General features: G+C 38.1%; 1 protein-coding gene across 2 annotated transcripts in view; it reads right to left on the bottom strand.

The window, feature by feature from the left end:
* Positions 1-19,810, bottom strand: part of TG (thyroglobulin) — a 140,807-nt gene that overhangs the window by 96,304 nt on the left and 24,693 nt on the right. For both annotated transcript variants that reach the window (XM_085221721.1, XM_085221720.1), the window contains 9 exons: positions 19,581-19,790; positions 17,325-17,479; positions 16,751-16,907; positions 13,079-13,303; positions 7,378-7,527; positions 6,014-6,184; positions 3,048-3,170; positions 1,142-1,257; positions 251-359 (listed from right to left, as the gene is read on the bottom strand). In XM_085221721.1, coding sequence (XP_085077847.1) covers positions 251-359; positions 1,142-1,257; positions 3,048-3,170; positions 6,014-6,184; positions 7,378-7,527; positions 13,079-13,303; positions 16,751-16,907; positions 17,325-17,479; positions 19,581-19,790 — 1,416 coding nt within the window. The remainder of the gene's footprint in view (positions 1-250; positions 360-1,141; positions 1,258-3,047; positions 3,171-6,013; positions 6,185-7,377; positions 7,528-13,078; positions 13,304-16,750; positions 16,908-17,324; positions 17,480-19,580; positions 19,791-19,810) is intronic.

Below are 19,810 nucleotides of genomic sequence, written 5' to 3'. Positions count from 1 at the left end.
TAGGGTACTCAGGTTTTTTTATATTAACTGTTATCAAAGCAAACATCAACAGCCATATTTCTTATTTGTGGGGAACAAGCCTTGAAAGGAATATTTAGTGAGGTTTTTGGGCTACCATTCAGCATTAAGCCCTGAACAGAATTACCCCTTCTTGAACAAATATGTTCCCCCACATCATCAAGATCCTATTCAGAAGTATCCACAATTTCAGGCACAGTAGTCTAAGAGATGTCTGAGTTGCATCTGGTACCTTTCTTCAAATAGACCATCACAGCATCTCCCTCTGGATTCCTGATATAAAGCAAGCAGCTGAGACTACTGATGCTAGTGGCAGCAGGATTCCCCAGAGCACCTTGCACCTGAGACAGAAAATAGGCATGAAATAAATGCAACCTAACCAACTTCCTCTGTTAAAACATCTTTTCCTTAGCCATAAACAGAGGGAAGAATTATCACACACAGTTTATAACCACCACAGCTTGCTGAGGCTCACTGCAGATGCTTTTTAACTTGTCAAACAGAAATCTCAACTGATCTTCAGTGCCTCTGTGCTGTGTTTAGAAAGCTGTGAGTAGGAAACTGTTAAAGACATAGAATCATAGAATGGCCTAGGTTGAAAAGGAACATAATGATCACCTATTTTCAACCCTCCTGCTATGTGCAGGGTTGTCAGAGCCACATCCAGCCTGGCCTTGAATGCCTCCAGAGATGGGGTATCCACAACCTCCTTGGACAACTTGTTGCAGTGCCTCACCACCCTCTAAAAGCCTTTGACTCAAAGCTTGGAGAAGAGGAAGGAACTGAAAAATGATGACCATTCAGGTGACATGGTTACTGACCCAGATACTTCTAGTTCTGACTATTCAGATGAAAGCACTTTTTAAGTTAACCTGATATCCAGACTGTGGGAGTTCGGTATGTTTTAAGGAGAGAAGTGCTGTATGGTGTTTCATGGAAACATTGAGGCATTCAGTGCCACTTTTGGCAATGACTGGTTGTAGTTTCTCTGCCAGCTTGAAGGAATTTATTACACAGTGTCCAAGGAATAAGATAATTGCCTGCTCTTCTTTTATGATATCTTCTACTTATATTTCACATATAGTATTATGGTAAACAGATTTTTAAATATCACAGTTTTTACCAATCCAGAGGTGGTGCAGTTGAAGTTGACTTCAGCAGCACTGTATAAATCGCACAATATTTCAGTACCAGCAGGAGTTACAGCAGCAAAACTACAAGCTTCTTCCTTATCACAGTCTGAAAAACAAAGAGGAAACCATAAGTTTCATAGTACATACCTACAAATTCCTCTGTCTTCTGCCATTTACCTAACTTTTCATACCTCTATGAGACTGCAATCACAAGAGTTTCACGTGCCATATGAACTTTGGCTTTTAATCATTTAGTATAGCATTAAGTTTTCAAATTAAATGATATAAAACATATTTGGACGTCCTTCACCAACAGGTGAATTATGTCTAACCAATTAACTAAATATTTAAAGTCTGCTGGATAATTTTGCCTGTGGAAGGTAGGGAAGACTCACACAAACCACTTAGCGTATCTGCACAAGACAGTAACTCCACAGCAAACAGGTTGTAGTCAAAATCAGCGTGACAGAAGGTAATGAAACATGAAATTCTGAAATCATGCCTGCTGATTAGTGTAAGGCAGTGAGCAGCCATCCCATTCCAAAGTTACGAGTGGCTGAAGATCCTTTTGCCTATATGCTACCATCACTAATAGGCTCCCACAGCTCTGCTCCTAAAACAGGAGGCAAAAATGTTTCCAAATATTTGTTGCATAAAATAAAACAGTTTAGACCAGAACACCGTCAGAATATAAACTAAACTATATGACTGCACAGGAGCAGAGAGGGAAGGCTATTCCTATCCTATACAGTAATATTTTAGACTGGCATTGCCATTTGGCAGTGAATATAAGCTCATATGCTATTTCTTCACTTTGTTGCTCCAATCTTTTAATTAAAAAAAAAAAAGAAAAAGCAACCTTCTCTTTTATAATAAAAATTACATGCATTGAATACATAGCTTGCCAAAGTGGCAGGGGGTTGGAGATTCACGATCCTTGAGGTCCCTTCCAACCCAGGCCGTTCTGTGACTCTGGCATTTATTCCTTCATACAGTGCTGCTGAAGTCAACTTCAACATTTCATGACTGAAATGCCTTGCTCTTAAGTATCTCCAGTTTCAAAGTTAGGTGCAAAAAACCTTATACAAATGAATCTGTGAAGCCCTGTGTGTACTCCTAGAATAATTTTCATCACTAAACCATGTCCCTAATTGCTACATCTATACAATACATGAACATCTCCAGGGATGATAACTCCATTGCTTCCCTGGTCAGCTTGCTCCAAACCTTGATCAATGCTTAATATTAGCCCTTGTCACAGGCTATCCTTGTTATTAGAGCCGGGGTGTATTTATTTTGAATGCTATACCTCTACCTTACAAGTCTGCATTAGGAGACACAAGGCGATGCACCTTTAAAGTAGTGCAACTGTGGTTTTAGATAACTTTGAATCAACATAAGCCAGCAAATATGATGTGTCCAAAGGCAATACGATATGTACACTGTACGACTCAGCAGAGAAATACATCTGCACACCTTACAATATCCTTCTGATGTAAGCAAGGGTTTCTATTCCTCTTTAATACACCAATCAAATAATCTGGGAAGAGACAAAGAACCTGATTTTCACATGGGCTGAACATCTAATTCTTCTTTTTTGTCTAAGCATCTGGAAAGTCTGATGAATGCTTCCAAGTTTGAATCTTGGCTCTCATTCATACTGAAAACTGGATTTAAACTCAAATGACTTGCCTAAAATGGAACATAAGGCCATAAGATTTCTTTCTAAAAGAAAGAGCAATCTCTTCTCTGAACCAAAGTTAGCAGTAAGCTAGCACTGAACTGCAAGAGACATAGTTCATCTAGGACCTTATCCATAAGTTCATCATACAAAAGGATTCAGAGTTCTCCAAGATGGTTCCTATTGTCTGTGCAGATTTTCTGAGTTTTCCTTACCTGAAATGCATTGAAAAGTTAGACTTTGTAGATCTCTCCCAAATGACTGAGATTTGAGAATTTGAACTTTATCTGACCCATAAACGAATGTAGAGGCAGGAACTCTCTCAAATTTTCTGAGCACTAAAAACCAAAGACACAAATATCAGTTCCCATGCTGCAGAGAGACAAGGAGACTTTGGCTAGAAGTAAAAATTAAGGACTTTTACAGGGAAATAACTCAGTACATGATGTACTCTGACTCAACAGGTAACAAAGGAGACAATAAGAATGAAGGCGGTATACAGGAAACCTGAGGAGGTACTTTCATAAGGGCGTGTATTTCTGTTCTGCAAAAACAGCATGACAGTATCTTTCAAAAGCAGTTAGCCAGAGGTGGTCTGGCAGTTTATATTCAAGTGGGACTTCCCTGCCAGCAGCAGACTGATTGTCTCCTATTACTTGCTCATGGTGCAGAATAAACTACTGAGCCAACAGGGGAACCAACTTTCTGAAAAACAATCACTGAAATAAAAGTCAGCTCCAACAGAACTTGGCTACAAAGGAAATCAAGGAGCTTAATTACCATGTTTGGGAGCATACAACCATTGTTGTCCACTAACTTAAAGCTCGGGGATTTGTTGTAGGCGGCGTAGTCAGCATGCTCCTTTTTGACACCCTCACATTTAACTACAGACTGTCACTTGATTTAAGTCTACTCTCTCTGAGCTGCACCTGCACATGTGTGTAAGGAAGCCCATCAAAACAAGACTATTCACAAATTAGGAGAAGCTCATGGGGTCTAAAGAAGGGGCCTAGCAGTCCTAGCAGAGGGTTGTTAGAGTTCGGGTATTATAGTCAGGTTACGGTTCGACTTGATGATCTTTAAGGTCTTTTCCAACCAAGCAGTTCTATGATTCTATGATGCAAAATCCAAAGGTCACCAAATGCTGACAAGTATCCATTTAAGCTCAGGTTTGGCCCTGGCCATGCCCTGAAGAATTTAATAGACAGTGAAGGGACACAGAGAGACATTGCAACCACTGTGCTCAGGTTTCTATTACTTTTACAGATTTTTTGATACAGTATGTCCATCAGCTGACAAACTAATATCTTTCAGTGAGCACAACATGCTAAGGAGAAGGGAAGAATGTGGTGACTTCACCCCTGTCTTGTCCAGGCTTCTTCTCAAAGTTCCATACATTCTAACCATAGAATCGTCTAGGTTGCCAAAGACCTTAGAGGTCACCAACCACCAATCTGACCTACTGAGTCCCATTACTAAATCATGTCCCTTACTGCCGTAGCCACATGTCTCTTTAATACTTCCAAGGATGCAGACTCAATCACTTTCCTTGAAAGCCTATTCCAATGCTTGGCCATCCTCTCTGTGAAGAAATTATTCCTGATATCCAGTCTAAACTTCCTCTAGTGCATCATGAGACCACTTCCTCACATCCTGACATTTGTCATCTGAGAAAAGAGACCAACATCCTCCTCAGTTTTCTTTATTGTAGTTGTAGAATAAAACAAGCTTTCCCTTCAGCCTCCTCTTCTGCAGTCTCATCAAGCCAATTCAGACCTTCAGCTCATTGCAGTGAATACCTGACCTAGACCTTAAAGAGCTAAAAAGCAGGAGAGTCCTGGTTCAATCTCAGCCAATATGAGATATCTGCCAGTAGAAGAGCCACTCAGGCACAGAGGTTCAGCTGGAAGATCCCAAGCCTTTCTCCCTGCAACAACTGCATAAACCACAAAATAAAATTCAGGGATAAGTTCTTAAAACAATCATTTGTACTCCTGCAGCAAAATAGTCAGGCTAAATCAGAAGCAAATGTCCAGTGTTGTCAGGGCTGAGTGAGCAGGTGTTTTTGATAAAACCATCATTTCTGCTCAGAAAGAACATAAGAGCTAGACAAAAACTCAAAATAAAAATAAAAATAAAAAATTCTTGCACTCCAGTGCAACTGGGGAGAAGCATAAACAGAGCTGGAAGGTAACAAGTGTCTAATTCAAAGCTCAACATAACATCAGTTTCTAAACCGAATATTCCATTAAATTTGATGCCAATTATATAATGAATATAAAATATGCTGGAAGACTAATTTTTGGGAAAGGGAAAAGTTTTGGGTTTGAAGCTTGTAGTTAAACCTTATTGCAAGCAGTCTGGGGACTGTTTGATGGATGACTTCGGTGATAGATCTCTAGCAGATGCTTACATGTACAACATTCAGCTTGATGAAGCCTTCATTTTGCATCTTTTCCTTTGGACTTCCAACAAATTACTTTCTACTTTGTCTTTCTGTCATCTCTTCTATTTGATTTTTTCTGAATTCCACTTCAACTGTTCCAAAGGCTCCTCCAGAAGTAGTGGAGAATTAGGTAAATGTTTGGAATATCATGACTGTTTTTTGTTGTTGTTGTTGTTGTTTTGCGGGACGATAGTGTTGGATTTTTTTTTCCCCATTTTGTTTTGTTTAACTTTGTTTTCAAAAATTGTTTGAGAACTGCAATTTCACAATTGCGTTCAAGCAGAAGGAAGTTTCCCCAGTTTGCAAGGACATGTTCACCAAGTCAAATACCATAAAGCAAGAGCCCAGACGGTGATGTTATGCCACAGCTATGAAGTCATTGTAAAACATAGTCTGTTTTACAGGATCACATGGATGAATGATAATTTTACAGCAAAATTCATCATTCTGCTTTGTTCCCCTTAGCCCACTCATTATTCTTGGGCTCAGGAGATCAGCATACATAAAACACTGTCAGCCATTTGAGAGCGAAAGAAATCTTCTCTCTCCGCTTACAGGAAATGACTTCGTCAATCCAGTCATGAAAAAACAGAAGTAAGGAGCAATGTGGCTGAAGGCAGAGGCCACAAGTATGGGAAAATGAGTATGCTGGCAAACCAGCTGTGGAGCACTGGGTCATTTCATAAGGCAGTTACACTTACATTGGATAAAAACATAACCAAATATCATTCTTACCTAAGCACTCATAGTCTGTAAGGAGATCATCTGTTTCAGTCCAATCCAGAGCTGCTCCAAAGTCATCAATGCAGAAGGATTTTTTAGTGTCAGGGTTTTGTTGGGAAGGCCTATACTGGCCATCCTCATCGCACTGCAAACCCTGCTCATTGCCTTGACAGTAAGTAATACCTGTAAGCAGGGTGAAAAAAGGAGAGGTTTGACAGTGTTTTCCCTGGGTTTTGAAGCATCAACAGGCCAAAAAACCAAGTACAATAGAAACTTTTCTGAATATTAATCTCTAATTTATATGATGTTTTATTTTTTAAGATATGCTTATCTCACCTCTTTGTTTTCTCTGTAAATCACATTCGGAACATTTCTGAGATTTTCTATATGCATACAACCTCCTTTGTTATAAGTGCTGTAAAGCAGAGAAGTATAGAGAAGGAACTGTATTTTCACACAGGCTTGTTCAGTGCTTATTGCAATGGACCCATGAAATGTTATGAAGAACACCACAAGAGCCATCACAACAATTTATTTGTTACTTAAAAAAAAATAATAATAATCTACTGTGGGTGGGAAATATGGTGTTAACTCTCTTTTCTTAAAGAATAAAGACTTTGATTTAAATTAGCAGCTATCTTCCTAACTACTTTTCAATCCCTAATGTGTAAACAACAAAGCACATGAGATCAATACCTACACTGAGAACACAGATACAGAAATGAAGGTGACAAATCAGTCTGATGTCTTCTTTAGGCAAAAATAAATTGATGTTAGGGTGATTATAAACCTTCTGTTTTATCTCACCCAAGAGAACATATAGACTGGAACAAAATAAAGCAGTTCCTATACTCATCCATAATACCAAGTCTTTAGTGTGACTACTGACTTTTAGCTTTCTCCATGAGCTTAACAAGTGGTATTCTTTATAGAACTGCTTCCAAAAATATGTCATTAAATATGTATACACTAACTTAACTGAATATATCAACTTTGAGAAGTGTCTGTATCAAAGTTGGGTCTTGAAAGAGCTAGGCAAAGACTCCTTCAATATTCAAGAAAATGCCAGTAAATTGACCATATCAGATGTTTCTTGCTGACTGAATATCCAGATGTCTTTCCACAGGACAATGAACATGTCTCAAAGAACCGCAACATCCTGGATGAGACTTACTACTCATTTCTCACACATATTTGATCTAAACACCAGACAGTTTGTTTTGTCCTTGAAAAACATTTTTCAATATATGCAGAAAGGATTAAAAAAAAATGTTAAAAAAAAGTCAGGAAGGATTTATTTTCAACCTGACAGATGAAAATAATATTGATCAGTTATTTGAAGTCAAAATACAAAGGGAAAAATGGGCTCAACTTACAGTCATCAGCACTGAATGCCCCATAAGAGTTGGTAGTTTTGCCCACAGGACACTTGATGCAAGATAAACGCCCTGTCTGATACTGATAGTAGCCAAGAGGGCAGGGAATGCATTCACCATCCTGGAAATTAGTGCCTGGAGGACAAACAACTGCAAACAGAACAACATCATTACTCTTATGGAATTCAAACATTTCAGGCATTTGCACACTCATGAATGATTGTATATTTATCATGCTGGTAGATTTTCTAAGGTTTCAAGCCTTTAATATATGTATTTCTAAGTGGAATAATACAACAAAAATACAAAACAAAAATGCTCCTTAATTATTCATTAAACTCACTATTGCCTGGAATATATCCTATGGTTTCTTATTTTCAGATCATCCTAAAAACACTCCCAAAATAATGCACTACACTCTTTGGAAAAACCAAGTGCAGGTCTGATTTCCAACTGAATACTGTCAAACCCATTTATAATAAGATAATGCACTTTGTGAAAGAAAAGAAAGGAATTGAAGCTACAAACAGAGTCACTTGCTCAAAAACTGCAAGCAGAAAGAGGAAGACTCCAGTGAGTAAAAATTCCAAAAACTTTGTACAGAAATTCACCATCTGGTAACAATTTCATTCAGAATTCCTAGTAAAGAAGACTTTGTAAGCACTTCCAAGCTAAACAGAAATGGCTGGATTAAAAGTCACTAGTTGTGCACATGACAACCCCAATACAAAACAAACAGATATCCTTGGGCCGAAAATAGGATTCTGAAAATTATGTTTTCAGAAGTAATATTTCCAGCTGAACTGTTGCATATTCCAAAGAAAACTCTTTGTCTTCTGGGAGGTCATGCAATACCATCTTTCCCTCCAGATCATTCAGATGATCATTAAAGCAGAAGAGTCACAGATATATTTGCAAGACAATACCTTTACTTGTTATTTCACAGCTGCTTTCCAGATGCACTTTTCCTTCAAAACACTATCAAATGTATATTTTGGGACTTTGACAAGGTGCAAAACTTCATTTCTGTTCTTGCCCTGCATTTTGACAGCAGTTTAAGCTTGTATTAGAGAGAAACAGTGATGGAAAATCGTCCATCTCCACTACAACTCATATGATGAATTTCTGCTCTAGCCAGCACATGGGAATGTAAACTAATTTAACTTGTTGAAGCACCTAAATATAACAGATTAAAAAGACAGCTAGCATCAAAATGATCATATCTTCCTTCACTTCCTCTAAATGGTCCAATGGGAAATTCCAGGATGAGACAACAGAGAGGCTGACTTTTTTTTCCTCTCAAGTAGTTATAATACATATCTAAAACCCACTAAAGGACCAAAAAAATCCTGGATGAGACAGTATTCCACTTTCTAATGCATATTGCTTAATATACAAGTGTATCTGATACATTTTAAAGACATTTTCCAACACATGCAAAAAGGATCATAAGCATTTCAAATGAACAGCAGTAGAAGAAAATAAAATGAAATGAGTAATCCATGTCTAAATCCAAGGCAAAATGCGAAGGATAGGAGTGACTAATTAAGCAATTGAATTTTATAAAAGAAGAAATCAAACTTTCAAAGCATCTTCCTCTTTCTGTAGTTACGGTCATGATGGAGATGTAACATCTGTGTCTAATCACATTTTAAGAAAGTAGAACAACTTTTCGTCTCACGTTAGATTAACAAAAAGACATGAAGAACAGCAAAAAAGAGCAAAACATTGGTGCAGAAACTGATGTGTTCCAGAATCCACAGCTCTTGAAAGCATGTATAAAATCAGCTAAAAGTTAATCTCCCTGCGCTCATGTTGAATGTGTGACTCTGAAAGTCAGACAAACCATCAAACTTAACTCTTGCAAGCTTTAATGTACATATGTTTTAACAAGATAAGAAACTAGAGGATAGTCTTAAGGCTGTCTCAGAGCTAAGTTTTACCAATGGACTCAAACTTAATTTCCCTAAAATATGAAAATAAAGCAAAACTAATAAAATAAAAATTAAAATCACAAATTAAATCCCTGAATGCAGCACATGAGATCTGTAACCTGGCCTTGCTTTTAAGCCAACTAAGGCCTCTGCATACCAGGGGAACAACATACTGAGTAGCAATTTCCAGGCTAAAGAGCAACTAACTGGAGAATGGCAAACAGTTCCAAAGCAGTGGGATAATGCTCTTCACAGAAGCCTCATTTTGCTTAAGATCAGCTCTCCCCACACTGAGTATGCTTGAAAATTATTACAACTGATTGCTACTCAGTGCTTGCACTGCTCTCTCCTCCCTCCAGGAGGAGATTTGTGGGATTCCAGATTCTGGGATCCATCAGTTACTAATGAAGACTTGAGCTGCTAGCTTGGTTATAAAACCAGTGCTGTTTTTGATTTGGGTTATGCTCTGGTCAAAGCAGTTCTGATAGAATTTAATGATAAATAAATAATAAAAGCAGTGAGCATAAAAATGTACAGTAAAACAAAGGTAAATCACAACGAGCTTTAAGATTTCCTTCTGAATTAAACAGTGAGAGAGAAGAAGAGAAATAGATCCCAACAGGATAAATGACCAGATTACTTATCTATAATGCACATAATAAAACTAAACCAAACAAAAAATAAAATACTGCATCATTGGAAAACAATCAGAATTCCTAACTCCAACATTTAAATAAAATGTTCAGCCCTACAACATAAAAAGGTCCAGCATGTCCTCTAACATCTTAGAATAAGAAATTTCTCCCAAAATCTGGAAGATAAACCATCTCCTTCCCACATTTCTCTGATGTTGGCTTTACTGAGTGCCTCTCTCAAATCTAGTTGGTACAAATACACATGATCTGACTTACAAGGCAAATTAATTCAGCGCTTCCTGGAGGACTCTATCCCTGGCAGGAAATATTTGGCTTAAAGATACAGTTCACTGCAAGTTCTTTTGTGATGGATTTCACTTAATAAATAATGATACCTTTAGTCGGTACAACAGTACATCTTGTTAAGTAACAGAGAGTTGTTAGTTATTCTGGATTCCCTGTAAGAATCAATCTTTTTCTGCATGGCGTGTTTAAATAACTAAAATTCAAAGACCACAGAGATGAACTGAAACTGCAGGCAATTTACCCTTACAGGTCCAAGCTGAAAGCAGCAGTAGCTCAGAGCTGATTCATGGCTTAATCCCTTTGAAGTCCTTTCCTTAAAAGCACGTGCGCAATGCTGAAGGTAGGAAAGTGACCAGATACACTAACAAAATCTGCTATCTGGTGTTCAGCCTTGCCTGTCCAAAAAGCCATGCTTAATACAAGGCAAAGCAGCTCATCTTTGAAACTAGCTTGACTTGCCTCTAAATTATGGTGTTATGCAATTGAGCAGCATATACCACACTTCATATGTACTACTATTTTTCAATTCTTGTAAACTCACTTTAGTCACAAATTATATCATTACGTAATTTAATTACACGTCAACTAAATGGTTATGCTAGTAAACTCTCAAGAGAAAGCTGCTACATAGGTCTGCTGTATTCCTTTCATGCAGAAATGCAAGATCCATCCAACTCAGGTCTACCCTCTGCACAAGACTTGCCCAGAAGGTGCCCATTTCTGTAGGGAGCAGGACAGTGTGGAGTCCCATACTGGCTTTACACCCTGGCAAACCTCACACAGAGATGCTGTCAGAGGGAGAACTTCAGGAAGAGGCCAGTAAAATTCAGACATGCGATGTAGGGGAAGACGGTATACAACTCCATAGCAATACTCTTTCTCCTATGGACTACCACCTTTGAAGGTAACCATACAGTTGAACCCACAGAAGGTATCGCACTCACTCTACTGAGTAGAGAGAAAAGGCAGAGGTCGAGCACAGACAAGTTCATGGACTTGAAGGCTTCCCTCTCAGCATTTTTTGTCAGGATTCAAGTCACATAACATTTAAAATAACAAAAAAATCTGCCAATATCTTAACTATTAGCAAGGTAATAACACCTCCAGTGCTTCACATCCACCATTGCACTATTATTTATTACACTGCTTTTTTTCTCTTTTTTAACATATAAAAATCAAGAGTGATTAATTTGGCAGGATTTCAAGAAATGAAAATATTTACATCCAACTTATTCTCATTCAAGTTACCAACTTAAAGACATAACAAGCTATGTTTTCATTTTTAATTATACGAGAAAGAAAAATATGATGGTGGCAATAAAAGCAGAAATTTTCAGCAGTATTTTCTGTGGGAAAAAATACAGTGTCATTCATTTTATTGTTTGCTCTGAGATCATTCCCAAAAGGTAACAGAAATGGCAGCTAAAGTAAAATGCTATTGAGCTTAGAAGATCCCTACATGATAGTTCTCCCCTGCAACCTCTTTGCTCCAAAGCAGGAGCCTTCAAACCAAACGGAAAACTGGCAGCATGCAAGGTTTATGCACAGAGTGATCATTTAACTTCAGGTACATCAGTGTTTCAGCCACAGTAACTGCACTTTGGTTTCAAAACATACGAGCAATTTTTATGCTCTCTTCCTATTATCTACAACAATATGTACCTGAATGCAGCTGCAAAATTCACAAACATGCATAAACTCAAGCTGAGCTTCCCTAGCTTGCTGCCAGTACTTAATCCATCTGGTTTTAAGTTTACAGACACAAGAGCACAGGTATTTCCCTTTTTCATTATTATTCAGATCCCTTGACAGCAGCAATTGAAAGACATTTGTTCTTGTTCTTGTAATCAGAACATTAGAAAGCACTCCTAATTTGTAGAGAACCACCAAACCAAGCACAGAGCTAAGTTCTTTCCACGTGCCTTGATTTGTCCTTAGGATCTCTAACTTAAGCTACATAGCAGAGAAGTTCACCCATTTAAAAAACTCCACATTTGGGAAAACTTATGCCATACTTTCTGTTGTTGCTCTTACACCTATCCGTACTCAGTTTCCAAAAAAGCTAGACAAAATTAATGTATCCTAAACTGACATCAGAAAGGCACAGAATCACTGAGGCTAACTGGGTCAACAAGAACAATGAGATTGCACTGTAGGATGGTTGATGAAAATGGAAATACGAGCAGTGCTGTTAAGGCAGAGGGTTTTTGGTGATACACAGGGATCCTGTGAAGAGATGGCTTGGCAGCCCTGAGCAGGATGTTGACAGAAAGACAGCCCATTCCAGGGAAGTAGACTAAACAAAAGGAAAGAAGATGAAAAAAAAGGCAGAATTGCAATCAAGTCTGGGTGTTGGCCAACACGGAGAAAGCTTCCATGTGAGCTGGCTGGGACTTGGCCCAAGAACTCTCAGACTCGAGATTTCTGCCATTTCTGTAGCTAGGTTTCTATTCTGGGTAGTGAATAATCATACAAAGCACTGACTACATTATCTTTGCTTCTTAGTAAGGATCGTGTGTAATACAGAAAGACCTTCTAATACCAGACAGATCTAAAAACATCCCAAAAAATGTTAGTGAAACCTTCCATACAGTGCCAGTGACAGGAAGTCTACTTCTAAGTAAGTGCTTCAAATCCATCTCAATGCAAGGACTAAGCAGTAACCAAAGTAATAATTCCTGTCCCGCCTCAGATGTGCCACTGAAACTGACTCTTTATGCCTTTCACCTATTAACCATAAACACAATCTTGCTGATAACTTATGAACTGTACCTTTATATCAATCCATAACATAATCAAAGAAGGAGAAGCTAAACTGAGGCATACCACATCCTTGTGCATTTGGGACGATTTTCCCAAGAGATGAAATTCTTCGAAACCCGCTTCTACATCCCAGCTGCACTCTTGGAGACAAATCAAACTCTTCATCTTGGGGAAAATCAATGAACAAATCTGCTGGAAATTGCTTGGAGTCTAAATATAGCAGAAAATGACCATCCTCAATCTCTTTAATAAACGCTCCAATGAGTTTTTCTCCAACAAGTGCATTTTCTAAAGGAAATAATGTAAGAAAATAATATGAAGGAGATTCCTCATGGGAAAATGAATAACAAAATAAAGGCTGATAAACATTATATTAATTAACAGCATCGGCAGATTCAAATACAAAATACAAGCATGCTAGCAAACAGCAGAAAAGAATGAATGTGTGTAGTGTTTACAGCATTAGAGTCCTAAATTTAGTGTACGTAGAGGTGCTAATGCAACAATCAAAGAATCAGTTAGAATCCTCAGTTAGAATGTAGCCACAAGTATCATCAAGTCCAGTTTCTGGCTCCACATAGGATTACTCAAAAATTAAACCGTATTTCTGAGAGCATTGTCCAAACATCTCTTGAACTCCTTCAGGCTTACAGAATTGTAGAATGGTTTGGGTTGGAAGGTATTTTTAAAGATTATCTAGTCCACCTTCAGGTCATGGCAGCGCAAAAGAAAAAATAGCAAGCACAAAAATGAAAGTACCAGAAAACAAAATGTGATTTAATTTGTTTTTCTTGTTTCAATGGCTATATTTGGTTCTTCTGTAGCATTTTATTTATTTGGTTTTGAAGACATTCGTAACTATATAATAATCAGGTTCTGTCACACTACTGATCCAATAGGCACTTCCCTCACAGCTGCTGAAGCTGGTGTTTAAAGCTGGAAAATAGTGAGCATCTACAATGCTTCCCATATTCTTAGTTTTCCAGGCAACTTCTCTTTCTGATTACCTGCTTCGGGACAGTTTTCAGCATAAGAGAAGGAGTGAGTTCCCCAGTTGGCTGCACCAGAAAGAACAGTGCTCCCAGAGAATTTTTTGTGCTTCCATGTTCATTAATCTCAGCAGGCCTTATGGCACTGACCTAAATGTTGGTACAGATTATGAAGACCTCCCATAGCTACGTGTGGTGTACAGCCCTGTAACCCAGCAAATGGGAAGTCGTGCACACTATGTACTTCAGGTATGCAAGCACACCAATGACCTTGGACATTGAATTTTCACAGGGAGGATGTTATATGCGTAAAGAGAGAGTGAGGAATGTTACACCTCACAGACTGCACGAAGATTATTACGTTGTGACTGATGTGTTTAAGGGAAATAGATGAGGGTACTGCTGCCCTCTCACATGGTGAGTTTCCCTACTTTGCACTGTAGCCCATGGGTGGGTCTCACTCCTGAGAGTGAAGAGAGAATTTCACAAGTGGGTACAAGCTTCCAGCTATGCTGTTTATATTCTCAGTTGTCTGTTTCTTACAGCTTTGAGCAACTTATTCTTCTGTTGTACCGACACTTAATACAACAAACAAATAGCATACAGTTGTGTTCAACCTCAAGCCAAATTGATACTTAGCTTGTGAGAAAATAATTGGAGATTGCCACACAACCAATAACACTTTGCAAAGGTTTTGCCAGAAATTATCTCATAATTGAAAGCAGAAACAAGCAGATTAGTCTGTTGTTCAAGCAAATATCTTTCTGAATTGTCTTGTAACTAGCTGTAGAAGAATTCAAAATAACCTAGAAATGACAGCTGGAGGGAATTCACACATAGAAAAGAAGCAAGGAGTCAAACCAGTAAGAAGCCACATAGGTCTGCTGAATTTCCTTTACTTAAAAAATCCTTCTGTGTTGAATCATTCATAACACTATCAATAAATATGAAGTTCCTGTGAGGGTGCATGAGTCTATGTCTGTATGGTGTATTTTATGGGCAGTATATATAAACAGGCATTGAACTATAATATACATGTTTATACATGGCAAAGAGACAGGTAAGCCGTGGAATGTCTCAGTGTTGTGACTGATTTCCTCCAGTGTCACTGATGGGAACAGTCTACTATATTCCCATCCAACAAAAGTTAATTTTTATAATCATTTCTGGTTTTGCTTGTTGAATAGAGAGAAATTTCTGTGTATTTCCTCAGTATTTTAGAACTAAGATTTAAGATGCCAAGTCAAATGGCATCATCTCAGAAAGAGATTTACACAGGCTCAGAATTTAATACATAAAAATATCTGTAAGAAAAAAATGTAATGAAACATTCACAACTGATGATTTAGAACTGAGGTTCTTCACTGAGAACACATGCATGTTCTATGCTTCTGTAGCATTTTTTTTTTTCTCAATTTCATCACAGTAGGAAAAAAGGAAAGCAAAATTTCTCCTTTGTCCATTAAGAAGCTAGGAAAAGATCAAAACTATTTTAATAATATAGATTTTCAAATCAGAGAGTCAATTTACCCACTCAATGTGTATAAACCTATGATGATGCATAAAACTGTTCAAACAGAAAGATCCAAAGCTGCTTTAAAATACAATGGAAATTGATTGTACCAAGAGTATATGGACAACAGGTGGTCTGATCTGCCGAGATCGGACTGCTGCCTCTTCTGAAACTGTACAGTAATTCTCTGAAGAGCAGTTTTAGTACTATGGGGAAATTATAGCGTTGAGAGGATAAAAAATGCAACGTCTTCAAAGCAGAATGCTTTCAGATGTAAACTTCTGTAAAAACCCCAACTAAGCCATACTTTGATCCACCTTCTACAAACCACTTAATATTTATGTTTCCTTTATAATCTCGTACAATGGAATGAATGCAAACATAAACAGACAGTATAGCCAGTAACCACACACGATCAGTGCACCCTCTATTCAAGTCCTGAAGGCTTTTGAACTTGGTTCTGATCAGCCTGTATGTCACATCTCTACGTCTCAGGATTAGAGAGAGGAACATGTGCAGGCAGAGTTTTTTATATTTAGTTCTGGGAACATCATTGCAAAGCCAGGAAACTAGAGAAATGCTGGCACAGAGGGCATTTGAACTTGGGATGTGTCTTTTTCTTCTTTTATTTTAAGAGGAAATGCTGACTGCTTTGAAAGAAGCTCCTTACATCATCTCAAGCTCACTTTTAAACCACAGTGAAGATCCACCAGTCAATGGACTGCATACTTGCTTTAGGACTTCCGAGGTAAGGATCATTCTTGACTGTCAAATGTAAGGCAATAAAAATAAAAGGAAAAAAAAATATACACACACATACTTTGGAGGAATTGGTTCTCTTTTTCTGGCAGTGAGTGAATTTTGTTTCTTCAAGTCCAATCTAATAAGGAACACAATATTTTCCACTATGTAGGACCTTCCCAATGGAAATTTACCTCTAGATCAGTTCAGCCCATAGCAGGTAATCTAATTTTCCTGTTAAAGGAGCTGGGAGAGGCAGCACTATCTGAAAGCAATACTCATTTATATCCTCTTTTCATTCTGTAGTCACAGGCTGAAAAGAGAAATATAACACCAAAGGTTCGGAAAAAACTCCAGTGTTACAAGGACTCTTTCAGTGAGCACAGTGTGTACACTGCCTTTTTATTGCCTCCTAAGAGCATACAGAGGGAAACAAAACCATTAGGAAGCAAAGAAGGTTTCATTAACAGAAACATCAGAGGAAAAACTTACCAATATCGTGTAAGTCAGGGAGAGAAGCTGCTGGGATGTTTTCCAGCAGAACCCTCCACGTGACATTCACCCCCAGGCGGTCCACACTCAGGCATTCAACATAGACAGAGGAATCGTCACAGACAGAAACTGAGACAGTGTTTCCAAAAGCATTTACCTTGAATTCAAAATTAAATGAAATTAAAGTTAGTCAGCCTTAGAATCTCCTGGTTCTTGGTCTTTCTCTGCTCATTTGCACTGTGATATGCTCAAGGCAATATTTTCAAAAGGGCTTGTAAAAACAAGCGTAAAAACAAGATTAAAAATGTTCACTTCCATCACAACACATTTCAATAAATATTGGACTAATGACTTCTATGGCTACCATTAATCTGATCTGCCCAACATGGGGACAGGGAGTCTAAATATCCTGGTTTCTTTGTCCTTCATATGCTGTCAGCCCTGGCAGACCTCATGGTATTTTTTGCTCTTCCCTCTATTTTACAGATGCAAAATTCTACTCTCTTTCATACAGTTTTCTTTTTTTTTCTAAATTTTATTATTTAAGCAACAAAGAATAAGGAACTGAAATTACCGGGAGGTGACAAAAACCACGAGCCTTCAACTCATCTAAAATAAATATCTGGAATGCCTGGAGTAATCCAGAGTAGTCAGAACTACAGGCCTTCTGAGGAGGTAGCAGGATCTGAAAGTGTGTTTGAGCTTGGACTGTCTGAAATAACTGGAGCTCTAAAAATAAATAGAAGGACATTTATTAGCTTCACTATTCAATGTAGAAACTGACTTTCAAAGTTACTTCAAAAAGATGACATTGAATTTCATTTTGATCTTCATCAATAGCATTTCCCTGTGAAAACACGGTGGAAATAGCAGTTGTCAGTAGATTGTGCTTGGTAAATATGTATGCTGTGCACTATAGAGAAAGCCAGGTGTAATAGTTAAACAATAAAGAGATTGTTAAGCCACAGAATGATAAGGGAAATTATAAGACTTGGCAGATACATATTTCCAGAGAACTGCTAGTGTTATGCCAACAACCAAAAAAGAAACAGGAAAAAAAAAGGAATTATTGACCTATAAACCTTCACTTTTCTTAGATAAAAGCATGATAACAATTAATACCAATTCAAATGGCCCTTCAGAAGCCTAGCTTGTCAAATTAACTTGAGATCAAGCTTTGAGAGAGAATAAATTTGATTGCATAATAATAGCTCTGACATGGACATTTCAAGTGCCTTCTGATCTTTTAGTAGCAAGCCAAATCACACAAACCACTGAGAAAATGATGGACTCATCAATCTCAAAATGAAAATTTATTTGGACAGTTCTTAGCCAGGAAAAATCAAAAAGGTGAGAATTTCTTGTCTCCACTGGGGTTATCCTGATCACAGGGTTCTTGAGGACTTCGTTCTCTCAGGTTCAGTATAGCGGTGATATGATCACATAGCCTCCAAATGGAGTTGGCTCTTGTCCCATCAGCATGGAGAAGTGGCAGAGCTCTCTCTCATTGTGTTCCTCTACAGATCCTCACTGCAGTGTGTACAAGTGTCACTTCATGGAGCACAATTCCCAGTTGCTTGCTCCCAAAACAAATGTAAAAAATCCTCGAAAGAGTCCAAAGAGAGCAATGGGAAGGACCAAAGGGCACAAAAACCTGCTTCTTCCTGAAAGGCACAAAGCCCTCTGTCTGTTTATTGGACAGTAGATAAGAGCTGATTTAACCACAAGCTCTAAGTGTACACATTAGGAACAGGAAATAAAATTTCTGCGGGTGTGGGTAGTTATCCATTGGAGCAAATGGATAATGTGGTGTGTAAAATGGTGTGGTGAATTGTCCATTATTGTGAAGTTTGTCCAGTGACCGTCAGATGTGTTAGAATTTTTTTTCCTCTCTCCCTAAAACCACTCTCTGTTTCAAATACAAAATTTCTGAGCAAAATCCCTTAGCCTGCATTAAATAGAGACTTGTATTAGATTATTGCACACTCCCCATAAACAGCTATTCAACTGCCATTAAGCATACTCAAAAGTTACCTCATTATATAGCATAAAAACGTCAAAAACATGATTAAGGGCAAAGAAAAATCTCAATCCAAAATTCAAAGCTTAACATTGTTTACATTTGGAATAGAGATATGGTAACACAGGAGTTTCAAGACTGAGTCTTATCCATTCTGGAGATGAGGAATAGCTGCAAACTTGGCATCAGGATCTGAAGTTTGTCAAAGTTCAGCATTTATTTATTTCATTTATTTGAAATAAATGAAAAGCCAATATTAATACTCTATTACATGAGCTCTGAAGAGAGAATTTATTCTTCCGAGATTTAAAGGGTTTGTTTCTTTTTTCCTGAAAGAAAAATGATTTGAAAACTACTGTGTCAGCCAATGTAAGCCATAATCCTAAAAAACAGACTGCTACAAAAGATGCAGAAGTAACATTGACTTGATTGTGCAAATAAATATTCAAGTTCTGCCAAATTCAAACATCTGGTGCTCATCTGTTCTTCCAGAACTAAGTGTTTCCATCAGAATCATTTTGTGGTGCCAGCATCTTTTAACTTGCAAAAGAAAATCTGCATATAGATTGAATAACTATTTATAGTAAGATATTATGGAAAAGCTGGACTATTTCTGGCATAGGCAGGCAGGTACAGAGATGAAGATAGCAGAAGACAGGATTAAGCTACTGCACCTTAGTTCAGAAACTCCCACATAACTGCGTCCTATCATTTCAACTCACACTTAATTTCATGATGGATGGAAAAGGATTTTTGAACTTATTTTTATATTGCTCTGTGCCCTTCCCAACCCATGGCAATTAGACGTACTCTGGCAGGCGTGGTAGAGTGGGGCAGCTGAGATCCATAGATGTTTCTGCACATCACACTGGAACAGTGTGTTGGAAGCAGCGCTGTTATAGCCTTGGCGGCACACCAGCCGGCATTGCTGAACGCCCAACATCTGCTCAGAATCATTGTCACAAAACACAGCTCCATTGAGGATAGAAGAGGTACCAAATGGCACAGCACACTGGGGACCTTTAGACGGGAGAGGAAGG

The sequence above is a fragment of the Meleagris gallopavo genome, chromosome 3, assembly GCF_905368555.1.
Source record: "Meleagris gallopavo chromosome 3, MGAL_WU_HG_1.1, whole genome shotgun sequence".
NCBI lineage: Eukaryota > Metazoa > Chordata > Aves > Galliformes > Phasianidae > Meleagris > Meleagris gallopavo.
This window is presented reverse-complemented; position numbering and strand designations above follow the sequence as displayed.